The 22,135-nt window shown below is 42.5% G+C and overlaps 1 protein-coding gene and 1 pseudogene across 1 annotated transcript; both read right to left on the reverse strand.

Annotated features, from left to right (window-relative positions):
• Positions 1-1,012: 1,012 nt before the first annotated feature.
• On the reverse strand, positions 1,013-11,150 carry LOC133347473 (cytochrome P450 7A1-like; annotated as a pseudogene).
• Positions 11,151-16,036: 4,886 nt separating this feature from the next.
• SDHC (succinate dehydrogenase complex subunit C) lies at positions 16,037-22,131 on the reverse strand. Its single transcript, XM_061559761.1, has 6 exons — positions 22,031-22,131; positions 19,482-19,538; positions 18,622-18,723; positions 17,866-17,927; positions 16,934-17,097; positions 16,037-16,434 (listed from the first exon to the last, which is right to left on the reverse strand). Exons 1-6 carry the CDS (start codon positions 22,045-22,047, stop codon positions 16,330-16,332), a joined length of 507 nt encoding a protein of 168 aa, XP_061415745.1. The 5' UTR covers positions 22,048-22,131; the 3' UTR covers positions 16,037-16,329.
• Positions 22,132-22,135: the final 4 nt, after the last annotated feature.

Raw genomic sequence — 22,135 nt, forward strand, 5'->3', positions numbered from 1 at the left:
GGTTTAGGTGAAGTAGACTCTGTGGTTGTGCTATCTTCGCGATGGAATGTGGGCAGGTCGAGCATTTATCGTGGGACCTTTATTTTGTTCAAGTCAAGGTCCAAAAGGGGGAAAAAATACGTAGTCTCGTGAAGAGGGCTAGATTCGTGGGGGGAGTTGGTTCGTGGGGTGGAGTACCCAGCGACCTGAGTTCGATTTCTGGCCACGGCTAACATCAGCGGTGTTTTTTGGAGGGTGTTGTTGGTTTGTCACATGTCCGAGTTTGACCCAAGCTGGGAGTGTCTGGTCACTGCGTGAGACTTGGCAATAGGTGGCGTTATTTGTGCGGTACTCGAAGCCCCATTCGAGTCACTCTCTCTCCGCCGACAACCCACCCAGGCGACCTTCTGTTGAACCCTGCCAGTCGGAGGGAGGTCGCTCATTCTCCTCTGCTCTCAGTTACTGCCCCCCACCCCACCAAAGTCCGTGCTGGTCGACCTCCTGTCCCTCTCTTCGTGCCCAGGTTATATCGCACCTTCGATTAGCACAGTTGGCTACGTATTGTGTGAAAGAAGTTCAACATACATACAGGTTCGATACCTTTTTTTCTCTTCCTTCCTAATTTTCTGTAAATATAATATATCCACTGTTTCTATGCAGTTTTGAGATGTCACACTGAGAGACGATATAAACATCCAAGTTAGATTGTATTGGGTGATGATAACATTTATGACGCTGCAAGAATGTGATAAATGCATAATTACATCAACACAAGCCAAGGAAGTAAAGTTCAAAAAATATTCATAATTTGTTCTGTAGTGAGACCACCTTGATATGATTTCAATAAACTGTCCACTCTTAAGGCAATACATGTACTGTATAATGAAATTACCTTTAAATGTGACCATTGTACAAACGATTAATGAGTATTTTAATAACCAATGAAACGCAATTAACACTGTCAGACTAACTTGAATGGATGCATATGTTGTGCAGCAATGCAGTATGTATAGAATTCATGACTGAACATAACTCCGCAAAACACTTTATTTAGAGATCATTGCTTTTGTCCAGGATCAGCATAAAATTACACAACCCATACCGCACATGCGACTAAAAATTGGAAATACATCCACACAGTAGTAAAATTTGTTGAAAATAGCGCATTTTCAAAAGTCACACACTCAAACATTTATCCAAGCAATGTCTTCCCACCTCCGACCGCATAGCTACATATGAGTGCATTCAACCCGCATAACACAGCGAAGTTTCGGTAGAAAGAGGTTCGCCACGTATATGCAAAATTGCACAAACCGAACCCGCATGAAGGGAGGTAAATCTCCACCATAAACATCATAACAATCCAATCTCAAGAGAAATGCTTCGTTAAAACGATCGCAGAGATCAAGCACATTGTAATCTCCTGGTCTCTCTTCTACTGCTACGCTCAACAGTCGTTGCCTCCACCTCCGTTTTCTAAAATGTGATCTACATTCTTGGCTGACTCCTCTTGGCTGACTCCTCTCCAATGTGTTTTTGTTTGCCCCCACTTTGGAACTCATTCTATTTTTTTTTTATCAATGTGACAATTCCAGAAGCTTGTTAATTACTTTTTGCCAGTATGAAAATATGAAAAAAATAAGAATAGATTTTACCCTTTATGGAAATAAAACAGGTGCTAAGATCTTCTTGGTTCTTTCGGTAAAGTCGCGTAGAAGGGAAATAATAAAATAATAAAAAATAAATATATAACATAATAAAATTCTCACGTCAGACGCTGTCTTCCCGACAGGCGTGTTCTTCACCTGAGGACGGCTGCTTGCGTTGTGGCCGAAACGTCGTGAGAATTATTTTATTATGTTTTATGTTTATTTATTATTATTTTATTATTTCTCTTCTACGTGACTTTACCGAAAGAACCAAGAAAATGAATCCCTGCAGTCACGAAAGCTTTAAATCGAAAGGTGCTAAGATGTTCAAACACCAAAGAAACACATTTGCAAGGAATGTCTGCATTAATCACGCGTACTTGTGGTGAACATGCAAACAAACATGCGATATGCCCAGAAACGCATTGTCTTTGAAACTGATTGGCCCACACCAGAGGCAGCCTTCTTTAGGGCCCAGTCTAACCAGTTTCAGACCAGAGAACGCAAAAAGGCAGACGCTTACCCCGAGCTAGAAATGCTCTCTGATAGTGCCTTGTTTTTGTACTGTCCGCCTCTTGACGTTCTCTGGTCTGACACTGGTGAGACAGTTTCAAAGACAATGCGCATGTTATATGTCCGTGCGCATGTTCGCCACAAATACGTGTGATTAATGCAGACTTCATTCATTGCAAAATGTTTCTATTTGGCGTTTGAACATCTTAACACCTGTTTTGTTACCGTACATTTTTTTTCAAAATTGTTCATTCCTACCTGCCGTACCATCTCCAGTTCTCTCTGTTGCGGACCACTTTAGTGTTTAGACTAGAAACTTCTGCGTAGCTGACTGTGATTTTAAGAATTTTTTTATTTTAAATGTGTTTTTAAAAAATACATTTAAATCCGTGATTTTACACAAATACTGGATGCAAAATTGGATTTTCTCGACGCGACTATGCAGAAGGAAGTATGCACGACTGCAAATTACAGTGCATATCATTCAAATAGGTGAGGAAACATTTGGCACAAGACACAAGAATTCTGCGATCTTGCATTGCTATACGGTACGATAAAGGCGTGCGTGCCATGTATTTAACTGCATCAGTAGAAATGTTGGGTCACAGTGTTTGGACTAAACCAGACTGACTTTATCAATCGGAATGCACATAGAGACCAATTAACGACACAAATTGTAACAACTGCATAAAAGCAATAACGGTTATATTTCACTCCATACTCACTGCTCAATTCATTTTTACAGCACAAGGATTTCGGTTATCTATACTGTATAACTAAAAAAACGGCTTCAAAGAGAACACAAACAAGAATTGTAATGATTTGAATGTACCTCTGCTAACTACTGTTGTTCTCATATACCACTTAAATTAAACAAAATCGAGGGGGAAAAGCATAGGTATCTTCACCACGTGCATGAATTATAGTATTCATGTTATTCAGGGTGTCTGGGTTTATTTGAGCTGCGGGTCACGTTTGCTGCAGCCGATCTTTAAAGACATCAGTGCAGTAGCGCCATCTGCAGCTCGGTCTGTGTGTGGTGGTCTTGCATGATGGCGTGTACAATCGGTGTGGACTTTAAATCATTACGATAAGACGCCCGAGTATGGAGATGATCTTGTATTTTAAGCAAGCCTATGACTCTGGGTTGCGCGAAGGCTTGATGGAACTGCTAGGCTGTTATGGAATCCCAAGTAAGATAAGTCAGCTGCCAGAAAAACGTGTATATGATGGGACCCAGGCCTGTGTACCGATCAAAAGTAAGACATCAGATGACTTGGTGTTAGGACAGGTGGTCGACAAGGTTGTATTTTTATCTTCCGCGTTATTTTAGACTGTGCGTGACAAATCACGAACACCACTAATGGAGTTGGCACAAGAGATACCCCAGGCATCGAAGTAAGATGAGCTGTGCGGATGATGCATTAGAGTCCTCGTAGTGACAGGAATGACTGAGCATGGTAATATTAGAAGCAAATGTCTTTCTAGGTTAAACAAAATACCCAATCCCCCTTTAGAACCCGATTAGTCCAGCTAAGATGCTTACAGTGATGGATGGACCATATCCGTGCTCTATCAGTGATTTATTAATAGGGCACGGATATGGCCCATGGACTGTAGGTTCCCTACCTACCATTGTTGTAAATATAGAAATGTTTGTGGCATAGAGTATTTGAGATACACTGGACTTGTGTTTACTCTATAGCAGTGTTCTTCATTGCCTCTGACACACCCCATCATCATCGTGTCGCTGTCAAAACCCCAATGGTTTCAAATGTGTGGCGGCCCTCACACTGATGGTGTCATATCGGCAAAAGTGGCACCCCCTTTGATAATAATGAGTGAATAACACTGCTCTATAGGGATTCTGTATTTATTTAAGGCTGTAGTTGTTTATATTTGAACATGACCTCCGATGCGGGATGTACAATTCCAATACCAGCACGTGTCTTATCGGGAGGTGGTACTTTGCTCTGGGGATCAAGAAGGTGTAAATCGTAGTAGGTAAGCATCACAATCATGAACTGCTTTACTTCATTCACTGCAAAGTAGCGACCTGGGCACTGCGCAACACCAGAGCCGAAGGGTAACCAGTAGTTCTTGATTTTTCTTTCTCCAAGGTAGAAGGATGTTTTTTCGTGTCCATTTTCATCAAGGAACCGATTAAATATGAACTCCTAGATGAAAGAAAATGTCATGATCAGGTAATTTATCACTTCGGTCACAATCTATTTGCATTGGTTAGACATACAACAGGCTTGCACAGGATATATGGCGTTGTGTTTTTGTCAAATACTGGTGAAATGTGTGAAGCAATCTGCTGGGTGTTCCACAGAACACTATATCCCAAAACCACAAAGGTGCAAAAAAACGTCTGGTTTTCACAGGGTTAATGTTCTGCCCAGTGGAATATGATTCCCCCTACACAAAATAGGAACCAGTTCCCCTTGCTGGAGAGAGCGTTGTGACCACCACATCACTGTCTCTCCCTCCACGACGATACGGTGACACCTGACTCTCTCTTCTCACTCCAGCCCCTCGGTGTCTATCTTTCAAAATAACGTATCTCTTATTCCCCCCCCCCCCCCATCTTTCTGTTCTTTGATTTCTATGTCACCTGTCTCCCAGTAATTGTGCCTTCAATTATCGCTCTTGTCTTCTCACACCTATATAGTTATTATCGTTACATCTCCCCACCGTTGCCTATTCATAAATTTGCATTACGACTGCAGGTATTGTGGTCTATGAAAACATGACTCCTTGTAAAAAAAGGTGTCTGTTTTGTTGCCAGATAAAAGGGTAAAAAAACAATTATCATATTTTTCTGCTGGCAAATGAGGTTCCAATGGTGTAAATGCTTACCCCCAGCTCTCATACTCTGATGGTGCATTGTCTTTGAGTTGTGCGCCTTTTGGCGGCATCTGGTTCAACACCATGTGAGACTAGGCTCTAAGGAAAGCTGTCTCGGGTGTGGACCAATCAACTTCAAGGACAGTGCATACATTATCAGAGTTGTGTTTTTTGTTTGCGTTACGACTGCAGGTATTGTGGTCTATGCAAACATGACTCCTTGTAAAAAAAGGTGTCAGTTTTGTTGCCAGATAAAAGGGTAAAAAAACAATTATCAGCCTTTTTGTTGTTGTTGAATGTCACTTCTGCTGTTGTCATCTTTTCGTTGTATTTTATCTCTGCGTTTCTCCATCTTTATCTTTATTGCTGGTGTTGAGTTGTATTACTCCATCTCTTATGTCGATAGCTTACACGCCATTCTCGTTTCCATCCCTCTTCATCGACATATTGCTCGCATGTTAAAAGTTCGAGGTATATAAATATAAATGGTATCGTATCTCATTGTTTGCCCCATTCAGCAAGAATTGTGATAAAGACCTTCCATTGAATGTGCTGTTAATCACATGTACTGTATACATATATACCTCTGGTTGTTCATATATATTTGGATCAAAGTGGATCAGAGGTGGGTACACAGCGATGCCGTCCCCCTTTCGAATGTGGTACGCTTCCCCGGAGTCCATGACCAAATCAAAGTCTTCCTTAGCAATCCTGAAGTGGAGGGATGCGCTTGACAGTCTGAGGGCCTCTTTGATGGAGCTGTCTGTACATTTCAAAGAAACACACATAACTCCATTATTATTAAAGACATTGGCAGGACCCTCCTGGACAAAGAGCCACGATACTCAATGAGGCTTTCCAGTGTAAACAAGCGTAATAATAAAAACATTTTTTTAAACTTTTAAGTTAATTTAAATAATTTTGCTACAAAAGTGAAAAAAGTGTCGTACTCACTCAAGATTGGCAAACTGTCAATTTCTTCACGAGTCAAGCAAAGTTTCCCGTTGAGGCCGGTGGACTGCTTTGTGTCTTGAATCAGCTTCTGAATTTCACTCCTTAGAGCTTTCAGAGCTTCAGGAGACCTTTAACAAAATCAGAAATGTCGTACAATTATTAATGTATCGAGCAGTGCTGAATTACAAGCACACACAACATACCAGATTGTCTCGTTGTAACACCAAGCTATGCAATAAGAAAAGTAATTTAGTTACCTTATGGAACAACCCTGACCTTCTTACTGATTATTTGCCAGATTAAAGTCCAAGGCTAGGAATAAAACTCAAGCATTGTATAACATTCAACCATTGTTTTAGCTATAATTACTCCATTATATGTTAGTTTATTCTTTGCTAAGCGAGCTAGGATTTTGCCATGCATATCCATGGAACAAGTACTGAAATTATATTTGAATGGCTGACTCACATACACTCGTTTATAAATGTGGTGGACTATAGAACAATGACATTAGATATCTGATCTTCGGTTCAATTAATAATTTAAAACATTTCAGAATATAGAGCTAACCAACTATAAAGATTACAGCAAAGGCCATCATGCCTCCTAGTATCCCAATTTCGAATCACATCAGCCACGAGCCCGAAGATTTCTGTGCATCTCAGCATGTCACCTTTGCTTCCTTCGTGGAGATTCTGAGATTAATTAACTCCAACTATTGTCCGTGCTCGAGCGATGTAACTCAAACACAAGTTGGCGTGTGTTCTGTCTTACTATTGTTGTTCACAATGGGTGCATTGTTCAATATGAAACGTGTGTGACAAGGCACACATCATAGCCTGCAAGCATTGAGAATCTGTGTTCATCGTTAACTCATTCTATAATTCCCCTACCGTAATCTGACAGGGGCACCGCCTTATCTATACATTCTCGAAGTTCAAGTTTACTTTGTTTAACAAGATGAGAACTTAAGAGACCACGATAGTGTCATATGCCAAGAGTTACCTGGGGCATTAGAGTCTGCGAGTAGGGGCAGGGCGATGATGAATGCATTTGTGTGTAATCCCAAATGATTAACTCGCGGGGTCATTTTCTAATTTGTCAAATCTGGACCCGGACGCCGGCACACAATGGCCTACAATTGTGGATGATGTCAGGGGATATGTAACGTCCCCGTGTAAAGCGCACAGCTCACATTCTGACCCAAACAGATTTCATTGGCGATCTGGGGAAACCTTGCTCAACCGAATTAGTTCTCAAAAATAACGCAATTGTTCATTTTCGCTCACAGTATATGGCAACAATAACAAAAAAATGTGTGCAGTAAAATGAATGCAATTGATGTTAGAGGTTACCTTAAGACGTAATAGAGGCTCCAGAAAGCAGCCGGCAGTGAGTTGGCTTGAGACGCCCATAACATGGCAACATGTGTTCCTGCCTTCTCCACCTCCTCATATCTGGAAACGGTGTCGTTCAAGAGCATTCGAAGTGATATTAAGGCGGACATGTTTTCCCTCTGTTTTAACTTGTCTTGCCGATGAATGTCGGTAAGTATTTCTCTGGCTTTGTAACCGCTCCTCAAGAGACGAATGGGGACTCCGGCTACCAAGGGAGGGAAATTTTTGTCAAACTTTTGAAACTGTTCCAATGTGTTTGAGAGAGTAGATGTTTTGTTGACACCGCCCGCCTGTGCTTCCTTTCCAAATAGAGTGAGGTATCCAGCTTCAAACATTATCCTAGAACAGAACGAAAACAGTTTATCCTCTTTCCACTCGAGGTTGGGTTTCACGTCTTCGTTGTTGGATATGGCTTCTCGCAGGTTGTCCATCATGCTTTCAGTCACTGGATCCAGGGCGTCACCCTGGAGAGTTTTATGGAATGTCTGATGCAAGTCTTCATCGGTGAAACCAAACTTGGGATCCATATTTCGATAGCCAAAAACCTACACAGGAACACCACACGCCAAATGTAACAACAACAACAAATACAGAGAAAGAACTACAACTGATACCGCCACCTATGACATTCGAGGGGAGTGTGTTCGCTGTATCTGAACATATTTGTAAAAATGAAATGGAAAGCCGAGATAAATATCAATGAAGTATTAGTTGAAAACAACTACACCTTACACACACACGTGTGTGAAGGAGGCCCCGCATGTGTATAAAGGTCTTCGTTTATTCAGCCATTCCAGCCAATCCCCCATTCCATCCATTCACAACTCTCAACATTAACGGACGTAGACAACAATTTTCGTTATCGCTAAAAAGGCAATAAAAAAATATCCGACTTAAGAATTCATACGTAACACAAAGAAATGTAAACATTGTGGGTTTACTCTCCAACAAACCGGAGTGCTGTACTAGTAACAAATTGCCATGTTCTGTTTACATGACAATCCTGACTAATTCGCTGTGTCGGGTGGTGGCGGGTATAACGACACATTTACGCGATCTAACCCAAAAACGTCTATTATGGACAAACAAATTTCAACTTCGATCAATAGATGGCGCTAGTATTTAATGTGTTTAACCTGCAGTGGCAATCGATGGTAATAGCTCTCTGATGGATCGCACTGCGTCCGATGTGATCCATGACGACGAATCAGCGTGCTTGGCGTGCTGCTCTATAGACTTGTACTACAATTTTCATGTTCATATTGGGTCCGAAAGCCACATCGTATACGTAACATAAACAAACACTCAACAGATCTCGAGCTCCGGGTGACGAACCCATATCCTGTCAACCCATACGGTTTACCGCGTATTCTTGTACAGGGACATTGAGTTTTCAGGTCCACACGGCGTACATCCGTTTCAATATGGGCAAAAGTTTGTGTCAATTTGTTTGTGTTTCCCCCTTGTGATGGGACTTTGCAGGATGAACGTTGAGATTTATAAGGGCACGGGGTGACCAATAAGGTCTGAATTGGTCTGTAATAAGGGGGGCACTGATAGGGGGTTAGGGGCCGTCCATAAATGAAGTCACGCGATTTTGGAAGATTTTTGACCCCCACCCCCCTCGTCACACGGCGTCACAAAAAGTCAGACCCCCCCTCAAATATGACGTCACAAAGCTCTGCCCCCCCCCCCCCAAACCATATTCCATTTTGAAAATAAAACATGCTTCAAATCGCTTTAAACTATTGTCATTGTAGTGCGTATTTAATGTGGCGCTGCACTTTGATGTTGTAGGAGAAAACATTTCTTAAAAAAGTATATTTAATTAAGTAGAACGTGTTGTCTATATTTATTTAAAGTTGTGCATTTTGATGTGACGTCACATTTCTCACCCCCCCCCCCTCTCGTCACACATCGTCACAAATGTCTGACCCCTCCCCCCCCCCAGGTGCGTGACGTCATTTATGGACGGCCCCTAATCGGAGGAGGTACGGGATAATAATATCGATCGTGAAAGCCTACGTGTAAAAATAGATTACGGTTATATTTGGTCATATTTCATGATAACTCACCTTTGCAGCTGTTTCATACTGCAGCTTCTTCGAGTCCAAGTGTCTTCCCGCTCTAGTCATGGAATTATAAGAAAATGGATCTGCAATGAAGTGGAAGTAATCTCCTGCAATTTTGCAAGTGAATATATCTCCATATTTTTTCCTCCTAAGTCGTAAAAACTCCAAAGGATTCCTTCCAAAATCCAAAGCACACCCGAGATGAGGGATCCACCCATTCTCCAATGTCGGCTCACCATCTTTCCTGTTGCACAGAGCACACGGACAAGAAATCTTCCCTTCATTGGCATCGCTTTTTGCAAAATGTGCATATTATTGCATCGCGCCATCAACATTGTCATTTGTGCTCACGTGGCGATAAAAAAAAAAACATTACACAAAATTAATAAAATATGTAGAGTATCTCTTCTATAAATTAAAGTTCAGCATTTGTAAGACGCAACGTGTTTCAAGAGATTCAGAGGCGGGGGAATCCTCGGACGAGTGGGAAGGCAGCCAGAACAACTGGCGCCAACAATTTCCAAATCTCCATGGCCCTAAATTGAGATGGTTGGCAAGTTTATTTACAAATATTTTTTTTTCTAACTAGGTAAGGTCCATGGAGCTATATAGCTCGTTTTCAGAAGCGACCTGGCCACAAATGATAGCTCAACGAAGTGGCTGATCGTGTGGACATTTATAATGCTCTAAATCAGGGGTGGGGAAAGTCCGGCCCGCGGGCTGTATAAGGCCTGCAAAATCATTTGGTCTGGCCCTGCCAAGGCAACCGCAGGCAGGACTCGAAAGTCAATAAATCTAGGAACAAACCTGGAAAAGCAGTTGCGAGTAGCAACATCATCAATACCAGCTAACATCACACGCCTCACCAAAGAAAAGCAGTTCCAGCCATCACATTAGAGGTGAGTTAATTAAATGTTTGATCAAATATAACGGGCTAATTTTTTTGTTTAAATAATTTTGTATGGCCCGCGAACGATGTTAGAAATATCCAAATGGCCCTTGGCAGAAAAAAGGTTCCCCACCCCTGGTCTAAATGCATGTTTCTAAAATGTGGAGGGGAAAAACCCAGAGAAAAATCGGCGGTGCCCCTCAACGAATGGCAAACGAGGGAGCAACACCCTACACCATACAGATGGAACGGACGGAGTCCACATTTGCTGTACCGCCTTCTTAGCTGCCATGGGTTGACTGACCGAGATGACTGACAGATGCACCACCTGTGCTCCACACGATGCCAACTCGCTGCATTTTAGAGGGTCAGGGACCCCGAAATCACGAAGAAAAACGCAGTACACAATCACGCATGCGAATGACAGTACACACTGCATGCATGCGAATGACAGACAGTACACAGTCCATGCATGCGAATGACTTACGGTACGGACTCCACGCAGACACGGAATGCACATCCACCAGTAACTGTAAAATGCACCTTTGTCTTACCTCCTGCGTATTCTCACAAACACGAACAGAACCGAGAGGAGCAAGGCAGCGACGAGGATGAGCGCCGGAGACATGGTGACGGGGTAGCAGCAGCAGATGATGATGATGCCCCAGATCTCAGGAGCTCTCAGCCCCGGCCAGCGCCGATCCGATGGCTTTTTGTTCTTCTCTGCTCTTTGACCAGCAGTTGCGTCACTTCCCAGTGCCCGCATGTACCCCCCCAGCCACCCACCTCAGGACCCCGTAATTGACACCTGCCGTGTGTAGCCACCATCCATCCTTGAACTCGTGGCAGGCAAAGGGCGTCCGGCCTTTTCGATCACCGATTTTAGCGGGGCTATGTGCAAGTAAAAAAAATGCGTCATCCTCCAACATGCAGGGGCAACCCGTGCATGCAGGCGAACTAGGCCAGGGCGCCAAGTTAAGTGGGGCGCCGAATTATAGGGGAAACTATACAAATAAAATAACGAAGACGTCATTACTTCAATTTCCGTGCGCGTACACAGAGGGAATATGAATTATAATCAATTTATCAACATTTCTGAGAATGTTTTGGTTGGACAGACAGACACATCGAATAATTATGCTTCTGTTAAAAAAACACGCTTAAAAAACATTAAACGGAAAATAGGGGCAAAATGTTTCCCAAAAAAAAAGTTCAGCCTAAATCTTCGCTTGGGGTTTGGGGGCGCCTATTGCATGGTTCGCCTTGGGGCGCCAGTTGCTGGCAGCTCGTCTCGGGCCGCCCCTGCAAATAAGAGCGGAACAAACCGGGCACCGAATTTGCAGCAAATGTGCGCTTCTGTGGCCGTCTGAAACGCTCTTCCATCCACTATGATGAAGCCACTGGAGCTGTGCATTATTAAATAATCTAGATTAAAAACTAATTTATTTAGAATCGCTTTTTGTGTTTCTTTTGTTGTCCTTCCCCAGTTATTCCCGATTAGCACGGTTGGCTATGTACGGTGCGAAATAAGTGCAACATACACAGTACATACAAATGTAGACGCGGTCAGGAATTAACATGACCACTTTAGCTTTGCATGCGGACGCAATGCGAACTCGTATTGTCAATGAGAAACGGAGGGAAATTCCGCAGTGGTGTGACGGTTCGCACACCGGGCTCGATTCCTATCACCCGGCGTGGCAGGTCAGACGACGGGGAATACATTAAATCAGTGACGCTGCTAATTCCGAGCCGTGAGGAGGGACCGCTTGTGTTGCGATCGAAACGTCGTGGTTTATTTTATACCTAGGGGCCGTGTCCATAAATGACGTCACGCAACGGGGGGGGGGGGGAGGGTCAGACATTTGTAACGATGTGTGACGAGGGGGGGGGGGGTGAGAAATGTGACGTCACATCATAATGCGCAACTTTCAATAAATATCGACAACCCGTTCTACTTAATTAAATATACTTTTTTTTCTTTCTCCTACAACATCAGAGTGCAGCGCCACATTAAATACGCACTACAATGACAATAGTTTAAAGCGATTTGAAGCACGTTTTATTTTCAAAATGAAAATATGGTTTTGGGGGGGGCGGGGGCAGAGCTTTGTGACGTCATATTGACTTTTTGTGACGCCGTGTGACGAGGGGGGGGGGTCAAAAATCGTCCTAAATCGCGTGACGTCATTTATGGTCGGCCCCCTACGTGACTTTACCGAAAGAACCAAAGAGCATGGATTCCTGCAGTCACAAAAGCTTCAAATCAAGCTTCCTCCAGTACGGCATAAGAGATTCTGATATTTGCGTCTGGTTTCTTACCAGTGAGGTGTATCCTGAGCATTGCAGTTGCTCAACATAGCGTCGATTATGTTGACAGTAGAACAGCATTATCTGATTAATTTGGCGACCTTTAAGTTGCAACGGGCCGTGACGTCCAATGGTGTCAGATGCGGGTGTAGAGGTCAATGTCTGCTTTAACACGTTTCTGTTGGCGCTGCAAAGCCAGCCTCTTTATGAGAGTGGGTTGAAGGCAAAACGCTGTTCGCAGCAGACACGGCCAGTTCGACGTCCCGACTTGTTCGGGAGGCATTTGGGTGATCAAACACATTGCTGCGGAGGGAGCTGGTAGGAACGTTGGGTTGCTCGGTCAATGGCCAGAGTCAACGGCGGCGTGGTGTATTCCGCAAATATGGCTGTGAGGGCGGGCACAAGCCGGCGTGAGTAGGTTAAACGTTGAGTTTTATAAGGGCACCACGGGGTGACCAGCCCCTCCCCACCCAGCCCCTCCCTGCACGACGGACGGATACAATAATCCCCTGTGGGCTGGTGTAACCAGGTTCCTACCAGTATAATTGGGAGATCTGGCTCGCTCCCATGCACCCTGGAGGCGAAGGACGAGAGAGGGCGATTCTCCCTGTAGCTGGAGGGCGATTCTCTCAGCCTTATTGACGTTGGCTTGCTTACGTTCTTTTAGGATGTCACCCGTTCTCTGTGTACAATGGCGCCGAGGTTCGCAAGCCCAGTGTTGGTGGCGTGCGCATTCGTGATTGACTGGACTCATGGCAGTGCACGATGAGTGTTCAGACTTTTACTTGGTAATGGATTTTCTCCCAAGAGTCGATCGGCAGGCTGCACGTGTGTGTCGGGGCAAAGTGTGGTGACTCCCCACCAATTCCAAGATGTGCTGGCCAGCACGGGATAGTAGGCCAAATAACCGCGAGAGAAGGTGCTCTCGAGTAAGATGTTGGACTGCACCTCTTAAACTCATTTGGTAATGATATGCCAAATCTTATTCCGTCATTGTAATCCAGTCATGTTTGGCACATCGGAGTATGCATGTTAAACCACTTTTATGATAGAAAGAGCAAGCAGCATGACACTTAAAAATAAAAGTTTCTGCCCAGTTTCTAACTTGCAATCTGTAATTTACAACACCACCTTTGATAAGGCAGTCAAGGTTGTGCTACAGATGTATTCTGCTCTAGGGTTAAACATTAACATATGATAAGGAGTTAAAGTACAAATGCCTATGGTAATCGTTGGCAATGCAATAACATACATAAAACAATGTCGTTTTTTGTATCTTCTAATATTTACGTCCAGTATATAAATACATATTTCCCTCGCTTTGTGTTCGTAGATGCGTTCCAATTTAAAAAAAGGGCACACGAAGCAAAACTGCACGGGACGGCTGCCTGTCAAGCCACGCATACAGCAGAGCACACAGCGGTGACCCACTCCCAAAGGCAGATCTCGGCCAAGGTTATTTTGGTAAACTGGGAAAATGTTGCCCCGATTTTACGTGTAATGTTTTTTTAAGCGTATTTTCCTGAGGCATAATTATTCGCTTTGTCTGTCCAACCAATAGATTCTCAGAAATGTTGAGCTACTAATTATAATTCATATTCCCTCTGTACGCGCACGGGAATTGAAAGAATGACATTCGTTATTTTATTTGTATTTTTTCCTCGAATATGGCGTCCCACTTGACTTGGCGCCCGAGGCGACCGCCTATTTTGACTAAATGGACGGGCCACCCCTGACAGGCTGACAGTACACACGACCGCATAGCCGCATGAGTGAATTCAAACCGCACGATATCCGCATATACGCAAAAAAACCCGCATAAAGCGAAATAAACCTGCACGTTGTATTATGCTTAATTTTACTGTCACATCAATGGAAAGTAGTTTTACCATGTCAAGAAAATGTCGTTTAAACGCATTTTCACAGCTTGCGTGTTTTGCAATAATTTTATTCGTAACTATATATCACCTGCATTCCTATTGAGAAGTGGTAACTCATCTTCTTGGTTCTTTCGGTAAAGTCAAGTAGAAGGGAAGTAATAAAATAATAAAAATAAAACATAATAAAATATTTTATTATTTATTTTTATTATTTTATTACTTCCCTTCTACGTGACTTTACCGGAAGAACCAAGAAGATGAATCCCTGCAGTCACGAAAGCTTTAAATCGAAGTGGTAACTCCTGCGTGAGTTGACATCACAGCTACACAACCGCATTCAGCTCGCTATGTGCTGTGGAACGTTGCGTTGTGACATTTTGATGAAGGTAAATTGTCAAACCATCTGACATGTACCGGTTAGCTCCCTGACTTCTACGTGTGCAAGCATGAGGATATTCTGTGGTTTTCTACGTGACTTTACCGAAAGAACCATAGAATATTAATTCCTACAGTCACGAAAGTCAATATTTGAGAGGAGCTAAATGTTTAACATTGTGAAAGCACCAACTTCTAGAGCCATGAAGCCTGAAATAAAAAGCTTTCGTAGTCTACGGAGTTGCCTACCGCAACCAGTCTCCTTGACCTGGGGCAACCTTCCAACACCGCTTCGGTCTCCAGTCATGATCTACGGCAGCCAGAAGCTTGACCACGATACGCGATCTCTGCACAAAGCTACCATTGCTTTGCGGGTCCGGCAGAGTGTCAGGTTCCAACTTGGGCTGCGTACCAACAAGGCACTGCATTGGATCAGCTCCACACCCACCCCCGCAGGCAAATTACCGAGCAGACATCCGCGTAGCCAGTGTCCGCCAATGAGTCCAGACGTCGCCCCGGGGTCCGCTCTGCACCGTGACCCGCGCGTTCCCACGACGAGAACGATGTTTGGCGACCGCCCCTTTGCCGTTGGCACTGCACTCACAAGCGGCCAAGTCGCTGCCGTCGTTGAAAAACGCGTGCAAAACTCTCCTCTTCAGTGGCCACGACTGACACATTTACCATTGCCATGGACTGAGAACTAATGTTAAATGTGTCTGTTGCTTGTGGAGCGTCCTTGGGATGGCTTCCCATGTTATTGCACTGTGCAAATTGCCGTCACTATTTCAGCACTGCTGGGCCAAATGTGTATGTTGAACTTCTTTCGCACCGTACGTAGCCAACATTGATAATCGGAGGTGTGGAGATATTTGCAGGGGAATACATTTGAAAAAAAGTGTTTTATTTACTGACCTTCTATAACCCTAAAATAATGCAGGGGTCTTTGGGGCAGATCGTAAACGGAGCTTAGAATGTATTAGTTCACCTTGTGTCCCCCCCTCCCCTCAAAGGTTGTATGTAACCATGCACAACTAATAGTGGGAAAATATTAAGATTGGTGAGGATTTCAATCACCTTGAAGCATCTTGTCAAAAGGATGGTGTCCCAAATTGTCATGTTCCAGTCTATATTCAAACAACCTTTTTAAAGACACGTTGACACTTTGAAATACATTAATTTAAGTTTATAACTTTGTTTAATAACCATTCTATCATAGTTTTAAACAGAAAGTGTGGCAACATTAGGTATTGGAGAGAATTTTAGATGTCCTGAAAAAGTCCAGAAAAGTAAATTGAGATAAAACCTCTTTCAGTCTTATCTTCATATCACCAAGTCGTTATATGCAATTACAGTGCTGTGTCCAAAAGTATCCCACTGTCCTTGTGTGAATTAGCAAATTATGACCAATGTAATAACATGCTGCAGATACATGTTTTAGTTAATGTTTGGGTGAATAATGGTTTATAAGGCAGCCACAATTCCTGCTGTGATGAACGTCAGTGCCAGCACGAAGTATCCACTCTGCGAGACTTGTGGTATCTTAAATCCTTTTCCAGCATCCCAGGCCTGTTAAAAAAAACAAAGTCACATACAATATGTATTATTGAAAACTGGAATGTTATAATCAATACAAACTGAGAGTCATGTATCCATCACACAAGCTAAGTGTGACTTATCAACACCTATACTTGGTAAAGGTACATTATATATGTGCACATTTTATATAAACCATCACAAAAATATTGCTCAACTATTAAAAAGATGTATTTTTTTAATTAATGTTCAACGACAAGGTTCCAAGACTACTATAAAAACTCTCACCATATAATTAAAATAAGCACCATGTCATAAGTTTATATTTTACAAAGAGTGACTAAAGAGTGACATTGAACAAAGCCCATTGCTTAAACCTTGTTGATTTACAAGGCAGTGCCAGACGCATTAATATTTTTGGATTCCTTCTTGTGCCTGACAATGAAGTGTCTTTTTGCATTAAAAGATTTCTAAACAAAAAAAATGGTATGACAATGCCTAACCATTTCATCTCTCTAGAAAGCCAACTTACCAGATGTCTGATTCCATTCCAGCTGTGGTACATAAAAGGCCAGGCAATGACAAATTTTCCCATGTAGATCAACGTGCTATTAACCTCCAGGTTTTTCACAAATTCTAGTTTCGTGGCAAAGTCTCCTGGAAAAAGCAATGCAGCCAAGGCAAATGCTGACACACCTGCGTGCACACACACACAATAGATATTTTTATTGGAGCCTCAAAGTTAGCAACATCTTTGAGTGGCAACATACATATTGAGAGTTCAGCAAGCATATGCTTATTGTGTAAATGCAAATTTGGAACATTATAAGTATCAAAATATGTATGTATTTTCTACGTGGATTTTTTTTTCTCCATGATCGGAATAGAGCATGGAAAATTCCAAGGCATTACATCAACATCCAATAAACCACAATAAAAATTACTTTTAAATCTAGATTTAAAATTAATTTCTTTAGAACTACTTTTTGTGTTTAGTTTGTTGTCCTTCCCCCGCACCTCCCGATTAGCTAATTACGGTGCGAAAGAAGTTCAACATACAGACATAAAATAAATATGCGCATAGCTCATGAATGTGATCCCACAACATTTCATTATACGCGACTAAAAACAAAAACAGTGCCATACATGATGCCATACACTATATTTTCCAAAGTGATATATAACTTTAATCACGTTTTCCTCATATTTACAGTATTGAAAAATCGCAGGCAATGACCACCAATCCCTCTATTTTAAAATATTGCCTGAGCTTCTTTAACATGTTATCGAAGACATCTAAGATGTGCTATTCCATGCTTGGTTTGCCCAATTCTTCGTAGACTTTTTTCCATACAAATCCCATCAGACAAATTCTGCTCTGATCGTGTGGTTTACTACGAGTGTTCAAACACAACGTGTAAGTGTCAGAATGTGTTGGTGGAAAAAACGTGAAATGTTCTCAACCTGCACTTAAAGCAACTCCTGTTCCACGGTGTGTGATGGACATCAACATTGGTACAGACCATCTGTTGACAGACGTACAAAATGCCTTTAAAACAACACTGAAGTGTAATGCACAACATAACAATTTAATGGATAAATCACCACGGATAATTATTTATAGCTTCATCAGAATTTGCTGTTGAGAAATAGTTAATATTTACAATATAATTTCAATCCTGTATTTGTTGATAGGTTGTGTAAGGAAAGCAACATTATTTTCACCTGACATATCTAATTAACAAAAATGGATATCCCTATTACTCTCCAAGAGGCTTCAAAAATTAGTATGACTAGTAAATGTCACTGTTTCATTTCTGCACTGAACACAACCTCTAGCTCTGAATATATGAACAATTTCAATAAATGTGGGCAATTCTATGGAAGCTGAATTGGAGCATGGGGCACTGAACAAGATCGATAATAGCAACTATTTAGCATATCATCATTTGGCGATTTATTTATAAATGTTCTTAAACTGCATCCCGGTGCAATGCATGACAGCCTATTTCATCATCATGCTTACTAGGCCTGCATTGTTCCTTGTAACTTCAGTGCCACAGATTCGCTCATTAGTACTCTAAATTCCCTAATGATTTTTTTTTCACAAAATCATGAATTTAAGACTGCGTGAAACAATGGTTTTAACTCGTGTTCTAAAAGTGAACAGGGGCTCCTATTTTCATAATACACCACTGAAAATATTTAACAATTCCTTACCTGTAAATGGAGATGTGTGGAGACAGCGGCCGTTGAAGCTGTGTGTTCTTATCCCAAAATTTATCCATTTCTTTCTTGGCTGAGGTTGCCATGCCTACAGAACTGATTAAAAAAATATATACATTACATTTTAACACAAAAGTCCACAAATTTTCCTTTAAATACAAATTCAGAAAAACATTCTAGTTTGAACCTCTTGTAAATTACATGAAAATACAATTATTCATCAATTGTGAATATGGCCATGTTTACATAAAATTGTGTTGTATATGAATAGGGACCTATTGTTGAAACAGCTCTCTTGCTGGTTCAGCAGTTCCACTGCTGGATTATATTTTTTTCCACCTGAGGACGACCGCTTGTGTTGCGATCGAAACGTCGTGATATATTATTAAATCCTTTATATTAAGTTCACTTGCTTGCACGCTTACGACCGTGCAAATCTTTCGGTCGTTTTTTAACCCACTTCCCGTGATCCAATCGAGCTGACATTTTGCACACAGACTCGTTGTGCGTGCCAATTAATTTTCGTGAAAATTTTTTGTCCAAATTTTTACACTTTTTAGGAAAAAAAAATATACTTAATTACCAATTGCTTAATGGTGGCAGGCAATCATCTGACCCATAGGTGGCAGCCATCTCAAGCCAGAGGACGAGAGTACTCTAGCCGCCACGCATATAAAGGATTTATAGTGAAAAACTTTGTTTTTACGGGTTAATTTTTTTGTTTGTTTTATTTTTATACCTACGTGCCTTTACCGAAAGAACCAAAGAGTATGGATTCCTGCAGTCACGAAAGCGTCAAATCAACATTGACGACTACTCAAGTGGCTTAATGATTCATGCAAAATTGTGCGTACCATGGTTGTAGAGGAAACGCCGACAGCTGTTTGCGCGCGCAATGGCGCCCTGCAAGTCTGTAAGAGAATATACAGAAACCACGTTTAAAACCCGAGTGCTTCATAATCATATCCATGTTGCTGTTATTTAAATGTAAGTTCATTACATGGTCTAAGCAATAAAGGCGCCTTACTTACTGCATGGTGCCCAGTGCACAGGTATGTGATTGGGCAACATGTGGCCACCAGTGAGCCATGCGGAAAATTGGGCAACAACGCCAAGGAGTAAAACAAACTTCGGTGATTTATTTTATCGCTACCTGATGTAATTGTGGTCACTGGTTTTATTGTCACTTTCAATTAATCGACAACTGGATCTCAAGCAATAATTAAAGGTGTTCACATGACATCACGGTCCTACACAAATACAAGGACTCTTTATGGGTTGGGAGTCGTTTTTACCCGATAGCGTATTTTTGTTAAAGTGCAATAACCCCGAAGATGAAGTACAAACAAATATTGTGTAAGGGTAATGAACAACATGTTTTTCAAATATGACGAATATTTGCCAATTTTATTTCAATGTAAAATGACATTGACATAAATAAAAAGTGTTAAAGTAACAAGCTTTTACTTATAACATCCCGATTAAGGAGCCGCTTGCTCTACCTCTGAGCCAACTGGCTTTTAATGTCTCAATTACTACAAAACGTGACTGCAATTGCACAACTGCTGTTGTAGACGGACGTAAAATGCTTCTAATTACGACAGCTGGGTTGTAAGCTTTAAAAGGCAGCCTTCCAAACGCACTGGCGTGCCCGGCTTGCCCAACCAATTATTGTGCATACATTTGTCCCCAGATGACCTCTCCCGTGCTCCAGTTCGCGTCCACTGTCAGGGTCGTGCAATACAGGAAGCTTATGTTCTCGTGACGTGACGAGTTTGACGGCTTCTCATACGAAAGTGTACGCACTGAATTAGTGTTTGCTATTCGTGTTGTCTATTGTACTTTGTGTTCTTACCCAAATGTAATGTTGTCAAACTTTTACTTGAAAAAACTGATCTTTTCTAAAATCCAATTTTTTAAGATATGTGCACTCTCCCCAATTTAAGTTTAGATTACAAGTATTTTAACAGTAAAAAATATATAATAAACAGTGCACTACTACGGAGGCCATGCTTACTATAATACTTTCAAATGCGTTATGTTCATGGCAAGTTCTACATACCTCATCATCTGGCCTTGGTTTAAAAAAGCAGCCTCATTCAAAGCACCCATCAATTGAATTATCGTGGGACCACGGGGGAGATGGGGGTGGTGCAGATGCCACACAAATTGGACACATATCGGCACCACACTGTGCCTTCTCAAAGGCCCGAGACGATGTCCCTCCTCTCTTAGCTTGTGAGTCGTGGTGGGGTACCAACCCTTTAGCGGTCGCGATTTAGTTTACACGGCCAATTAAACGTGCAATACGTGTCTGTGAAAATCAACTCACGTGACAAATTGACATACCACAGCTCATTTGTATTGGCCATTTAAGTCGACCACCTTTTAGGCTTTCCCACCTCAAATGCTTGGGCCACCTTCCGTGAAAGCGCGTTTGGTCTCAGTGGGTTACAAAGGGACCTTTCCACTGTGCGGAGTGTGTAAACACCGCGTTCCGAAAGAAATAAGAATAGGCTTGATCCTTTCTGGCAATAAAATAGGCGAATGTTTCATGTGTGGCTAAATTGTCACTGGTCGCTTTTTGGCGTTGTTCTCTGCTGTTTCTGGTGTAGATCAATCAGCCTCAAAGAACATGCAAACATTATCAGAGTATGTTTTTTGTTTGCATGTTCACCACAAGTACATATGGTTAATACAAACATGATTCCTTGCAAAATGTCATCTGTTTGGTGTTTGAACACCTTAACAACCTGTTTCATTGCCAGAAAGGACAAAACCTATTCTTATGTTTCCATACTTTAATACTTCCAAAAAGGTCCCGCACTGCGTCACAGAGTCCGCATACCAAGTCCCGCGGCTCTCACAACCCACAAGGTCAACGCCTCACGGCCGCATCCTTCCACGAGCCCCTACGGCTCAAGCCTGGCTACTTCACGTCTTGGTGATGATGGTGGTGATGATGATGGTGGTGGTGATGATGGTGGTGGCACCGCTGCCTGCCCCATATCAAGACGCCCGGAGCTGTTACGCATTCGCCCCTTCCCCTACGGAACTCCCCTTACAGTGTCCCTCCTCATGTGCGACCTCTGAGTGCCCACTCCGATACGCAAACACCCACCCCACCACCACCATCATTATCAGCCATGGTCAATCTACTGCTGGATGAAGACCTCCTCAAGCCCCTCACGAACCCGCGATGTCAACGATCAGCACCTGTCCATTTAATCGCTCCGTCTCCACGATAGTGGTCACCTTTCGGAACGCGAGACACAACTACCGTGGAAACAAAGACCTATTTGCGAATGTGGTGTCTGTAAGACGTCGCGATGTCCGAGTTGGCTGTGCGCTGTGGTTCTTGTTGATATTTAGTGCAAGTTCCGACGGTTACTCTGCAACCCACCTTAACAGCAGCGCCATCTTCTTCTCTCTGACCCCTCCAAGTATCGCGAGAAGTCAGCGCGAGAAGTCAGCGCGAGAAGTCAACGCGATCCCGTGCGGGAACCCG

Source organism: Lethenteron reissneri, chromosome 26 (assembly GCF_015708825.2).
Source record: "Lethenteron reissneri isolate LAM-NWPU_2019-01 chromosome 26, ASM1570882v1, whole genome shotgun sequence".
Classification (NCBI taxonomy): domain Eukaryota; kingdom Metazoa; phylum Chordata; class Hyperoartia; order Petromyzontiformes; family Petromyzontidae; genus Lethenteron; species Lethenteron reissneri.